Here is a 6476-nt window from a genome sequence, read left to right on the forward strand (position 1 = left end):
ACGGTCTTCTTACTACAAAATATACGACAAAATAGCTTTTAGATGACAATAGAATGAATCTAGTGGGCTGTGATCGGAAACGTGAACGCCAAAGTTGAAACTTGGCCAACTCTCCGTTCCCAATCCCGGGCTCCGGCAAGCTTTTCGTTAATTGTGAATGTCACATTTAAATGTACACATTTTAACAATTTTACCGTTTTCGTTTTCGTTCCGATTCTCGTTTCCGGTTTATTGTGAACCAGCCTTAACAGCTGCACCACGGGAAGGTAGGGATGGGACATTGGGTATTTGTCCAGGTTGGTTCCTTAAAGCCTTCAATGGGAAGGATTAATGGCTCTCCCCCCTGTATCCGACAGATACCTTTTTGCAGCCACAGTATGTACCATGGCCCTTGGAGACTGCTTGTGTCTCAACATGAGCCAAGACGAACACATACATGTTTGCGTCATCGTTACAGAAACTTGTATGATTCTGTCACCGCGATTCTACATGTTCGTTCCTTGCCACCAGTGCACCAGCAGCTCACAGTGAAAACCCTGTCACTCCTGTCCAGACCTCATCTGATCTCTCGTATTATATGTTAGTATTCATGCATTTCATTGACAAATTTACCTTAGATTCGGAATGTACTACAGTGAAGGAGTAATCATCAGAGGTTTCCTCCTCTTCCCCATCCTTGCCTGCTGTTGGAAATAGTCTTACATCTGTGTTGGACTCTGGCTTCAGAATCTCCATGTCTCACTATAACATACAAAAATTAATTATTAGGCCTAATTTAGATGATCCAACAAATCTCATATAGGCCTATAAAAATTTCAAAGTTTTAAACACAAAAGAAAAGAATTACGAATATATTCTATTCATTCATTCATTCATTTATTTTATTCCATAGATCTTACATGAGCAATGAAGCTTTAAGATGTGGAACATGTCAACATTTTACATTATTACAATTACAATTTTTACAAATTTTTATAGTTTTACAATTTAGTAATTTTCTACAATTTTTACAATGTTGTACAATTTTTTTTGTTTTTTTTACATTTTGGCGAGATGTAGTGAGATGAAATGAGGTCCGAGGATTCGCCAAAATATTACCCGGCATTTGCCTTTTCGGTGGGGGAAACCTCGGAAAAACCCAACCAGGTAATCAAATCAAAGGGGGTAATCAAATCAAAGGTGTTGATGCCAAGGACTCGCCATAGACCATCCGGCTTCAGTCCCACGGCTGTGGAAAACCTCGGAAGAAACCAAAGTCCAAAGGGGGATCCAACCCAAGCCCGAACGCAGCTCCGGAACAGCAGCGCAGCGAGTCTGCCGACTGAGCTACATCGATGGCTCTACTAAAAGTATACAATACATAGCCAATCAGATTATTAAATTTACAAATGCAAACGATCATTCATAAGTTGAGCTATATTATAATACAAAACAATTTAATTAAATTTAAGGTATAAACAATTCAACCAGTTGTGATATACAGAAATTGATAATACATATCATGCAAACTACTTCAAATTACAAACACAAACAATTTATCAGTAGAGCTATATAGATTACTATTCAATTTAAAGCATATGCAATTCATCGGCCAAAACTATACAAATATATACAATACAAAGTAGCATACTTTCATTAAGCTATACAAATTTGTGCAATTAATATCAAGTAGATTAATTCAATTTATAATCATAAACAATTCATCAGCTGAGCTATACATATTACCATTCAATTTACAGTAGGTCTATATACAATTCATCAGTAGAGCTACACAGACTAGTAATCATTTTAAGAACATATACAATTCATCAGCCAAACTATACAAACATATACAATCAAATTAGTTCAATTTACAAACTTATTTTCGTTAAGCTATACAATTCATATGAAGTAGATTAATTCAATTTATAAGCTTAAACAATTCATCAGTTGACGTATACAGTACATACAATTCATCAGTTATGCTAAACAAAAAATACAATACATAGTAAACAGATTAAGTCAATATAAAAACATATTTTAGTTGAGCTATATAAAATTGTACATGTCATTTAAGTAGAATAATTCAATTCACAAGCATAAACAATTCATCAATTGTGTAGAAGGTATGAGTATGTAGAAATTTGGTTAATTCTTTTCTGAACCTTTTCTCGTTGTTCTTCAAATCTTTAAGATTATTAGGCAGTGCATTGAAGACTGTTATACATGAATAGCGAACTCCTTTTTTAAAACAGCTTAGACTAACAGAGGGTAGATGAAGATCTGATTTATGTCTTGTATTAAAATGATGAATGTCTTGATTAGTACTGAATTTATCTTGGTTCTTAATATACAGCATCATTAGGGAAAGAATGTATTCACAAGGTAAAGTCAACATTTCTAAGTTTCGGAAGATATTTTTACATGAGGTCCTTTTATGCACACCGGCCATTATTCTTATAGCTTTCTTTTGTAAAACATATTACTACAGAAATAAAACTAGGCACAAGTAAGTACAGTGGTCAAATCATCATGCTTATTGTACAAGATACAGGTACCGGTATAGGCCTATGCTATTTCTCTCCCACTAATTGAGCCTAAATGTAATACCAAATCTTCTGAATTCATCATTTGCTGAAGACATGCGATTTTACCTTTAGTTTGTATCTGTGACAAGAATAACATGTGGCATGGTTCGAAAGAGCCAACCTTAGAAGTAAATGGGCAAAACTGACACTGCAATATTCCCCACAAAATTCACCAAAATGCCAACACAGTTTTGAGTGTAATTTAAATTAGACTAATAAATTTACAACATACTGATCTCAGGAAAATAAACATTACTATCTATACGAAAACACTGAATTTACTATCTTTTAATCAATATATGTGACAGCTCAACTAGTTTATGTAGTGTGAGAACTCAAAAGCAATTACCATTATTATTAGAGAGTGGAAACTCCACCGAAACTTCTTACAGAGCTATTCATTTAATAAGGTACTTTGTTGTAACGCCCTACATTGTTAAAAAAAAAATATGACCCCATAACCTCAAAATATAGGTCGATGCGATCATGTACAGTATGAATTACTGGTATAAAGAGAATATTAAACAAGAATAAATAATGGGACATGGTTTATTAAGATAGATGAATAATTTATAATTATTTAAACAGTATAATATATCATACCTTTGAAAATGTGATGTACTAAACTTCATTTAAATTGGTGCAATGTTTAACGTCAAAATGTACAGACGAAATCCTAATATCTTTACAGTTACAACTACGGATATATAAAATGACAGAAATTATCAACATCGCTAAATACTATAGCCTTAATTGTCAATAGTGCATACTACGAAATTACAAATGTTTTCCAGCAATTACAGTGTTGCCAAGCAAACAATATATATACAAGAGGGCAATATAGCACCACCGCATATTAGATGGCGATGGTAACATAAATCACCGAAATCAGGGATGTACGGTATTATTATACGCCTACATCTGTAGATATTATTATACTGTAGATTAACAAATGTAATAAAGATAATTCAGGTTCCTTTTGGATTGAAGTTTAAATAAAACACTATGAAAAAATACTCAAAAAATGTATTTCTTTAAATACTAGGTACTCCAAATTATAATCAATATTATTATTTTTTTATGTATATCAATTTTAAGTACTCCCGAATGTGGTAACCAAAGACGTTTTATAGTTGTGGTAACGTTTCATTTTTAGTTGCGATGTTTCTTTTGTTCGGATGAAAACATGTAGGCCTACCAGTATTCACTTCTACAACACCATTACGTAAAGCCATGGCGTATATTGAAGTAAATTCATTCTTATATCTCAAATCCACTGTATTTGCAATTCCTTTTTTTTTTTTTTTTTTTTTTTTTTTTCCCCCAATAAGAAATGATAGCTTTATACAACCGTATTAGTGTTCCATTCGAATCCAAACAGGAAACGCGCGCACAAGCCATGCATACATAGCCGACCTATGTTGCGACATTATTAATTCTTAAATCTCCCGCGTATTTGAAATTTTCAAGCCATATAACTGTGATCCTAGATCATATATGTAACAGATAGCTGATCCCTATGTTAAAATTGGCAGCACTTTGAAGAGAACAACCGCCAGGATCGCCACCCGTCCGCCGTAAACGAACACGAGGTGGCAGTACAGTCGCTAATGCAATTCAAATGGGAAATTATGACGTGACTCCTTATGTAACAAATAGATGGCAGAATAGTAAACCTGACAAACATTGTTACCTGGGTATATATGATCTAGGCTGTGATTAATAAAAGCATGCACACAATTACATTTTTATTTCAGGAATACTAACCTGTATTATATAACTTGTTGAAAATGGTGTCCATCTTCATCCACAAATTCAATTTTTTAAAGTTTTGTAGTCTCTATGGGCTGAACTTCTTGACACGCATATTTTCTTTAAAATGTGACGTAGAGACTTCTTTGGAAAATATTCTATTGTTTCTCAACTGTCAGTTTTCTTTTTGTTTCAACACTTGGATATAGTTTAACCTGCAATTGCTCGCATTGTTAGATAAAATCTAACAATTCTTATTTTTCTATTACTACTTCAGTATTGCTATAGATGTGGAGCTGTTGCTCCAACAATGCCTTCTTCTGTATCTGTTTTTTCATTTTTGCTATTATGCTACTCAGAATTTTTAATTAAAAACCTGTTGGCAGCATTATTATTTAAGTAGCGCACCAGTTATGTTTCATCTTAACATGGGAGTTAAGCGTTAGTCTTTAATGAATTTGGGTCTGAAGAAAAACCTTGACACAACTTCAATTAAATTTTCTGCAGACAGTCTAGTGTATCACTCTGCAGACCAGAGCAAAATAATAAATAAATAAAAAAGATAAATTATGGAGTAATCATTTCCGGAAGATACTCTCTAGAAAGAAGTTTATAATTTGCCCATTCCACTTACATTTTTGAACCTCAGGAATCTCACTGAGATCATTTATTACCAGAAATAATCCGGGGCTTGAAGAGAAAAAAAAACTTCTGGATACTGATTCCAATTATTCCCACCATCACTTAACAGCCAATGTAGTCTGACCAACAAATGTAATAATTTATAATATAATGTTCTTCTGAAAACATACATATAGCCACCATGGTTGTCCAATGGCTTAGAGCGCTGAACTTATAATCTTGTAGACCCAGGTTCGATACCCAGTCTATACCAGATTTATAACTTGTGTTGGGTAACCCCGTGGTCCAGGTAACACAGTAGTTTTCTCCAGGAACTCCGGTTCCCCTGTGGCATCCCAAGAAATCTTTGTCATCTCATCTCATCACAGGTGTAGCGTAGACCAGACTTCTACGGCGCACCCTGGGCAATGACTATCAGTAAATTGCTCTACACAACTGGCTTCATATGGATGAACGATGGTCAAGTACCTGCTATTGTAAATGTGTACACCGTGATTAAAAAAGGATGGTGCAAAAGTAAAGACCTCTAGCAAGAATGACCATGATAAACGATCAGTTACTCAAAACAGTGAAAGCGACAGGTCTCAAGGTATTGTGTTTATTTGCTAGTTCATGTCATTATAACCAGAGATGTAGTGTAGTGCTATACACGATAGCGACATCACCACAAGCAAGAGAAATTTTGCTTCATGGAATTTGCACGAACGGAAGGACATAACAGTATAGTGAAATTTTAGGATTGAATTTAGTAACAATGCACCACGCAGAAACTGCATTGCGTGCTGGGTGAAGTAATACGAAAGTAGTGGCTGTTTATGTCCTAGGAAATGTCCGGTCCGTCCATAGACTTCGGAAGATATAGTAAACAGGATACAAGCTGTGTACGATTGTAGTCCTAGCAAGTCAACAAGAAGGGCTAGTAGGGAACTATATATGCCATAATCCATAATGGTGTATCTTATGAAAGTGTAATAATATCCTCTCAGAATGTTGGATCAGCCATGCAGGATGTGACTCACCAACGTCACTCTGGCCGCCGCGATCGCCAGACTTAACCAGAGACTTTTTTTTGAGGGAGTACCAAGAACTTCGTGTGTCATCCCCTAAGCCACAGAACCTGAATGACCTGAAACGACGGATCACAAACACTGGAGTCAATATCCGAGGACATGCTGGCATGAGTCTGGACAGAACTGGAGTACCGTTTTGACATCTGTCTTGTCACAATGGGGCTCAAATCGAGCTTTTATAGTGCAAGGCAAAACTTGGAAGTTATTGCGTCATTTCATATTAATACAGATGTATTTTGTTCAATTATGAATAAATCAGGTTTACTTTTGCACCATCCTTTTTTAATTACCTTGTATTTATATCAGATGCAATAGCTCTGGCATTGAGTTCATGAAGGAACATGAAATAGAAATATTCCTCATGTACCTTTGTGTTTGATTTGATTAGTACACAGAAACCAGACTCTATGGAAAGTTGCAATACAGCAGATATTATGTCAGCGTT

General features: G+C 35.0%; 1 protein-coding gene across 3 annotated transcripts in view; it reads right to left on the reverse strand.

The window, feature by feature from the left end:
* The window catches only part of LOC138711041 (uncharacterized protein C05D11.13-like), a 36723-nt gene extending 33285 nt beyond the window's left edge, over positions 1-3438 (reverse strand). Inside the window, exons 1-2 of one of the 3 annotated variants that reach the window (XM_069842333.1) lie at positions 3171-3405; positions 613-741 (exon numbers count right to left, since the gene is read on the reverse strand). In XM_069842333.1, the coding sequence (XP_069698434.1) occupies positions 613-735 (123 nt within the window). In that variant the 5' untranslated portion in view covers positions 736-741; positions 3171-3405. Of the gene's footprint in view, positions 1-612; positions 742-2916; positions 2985-3170 lie in introns of those variants that run through there. The other 2 variants (XM_069842334.1, XM_069842335.1) reach the window with 2 other exon arrangements.
* Positions 3439-6476: the final 3038 nt, after the last annotated feature.

This window comes from Periplaneta americana, chromosome 12 (genome assembly GCF_040183065.1).
Source record: "Periplaneta americana isolate PAMFEO1 chromosome 12, P.americana_PAMFEO1_priV1, whole genome shotgun sequence".
Taxonomy (NCBI): Eukaryota; Metazoa; Arthropoda; class Insecta; order Blattodea; family Blattidae; genus Periplaneta; species Periplaneta americana.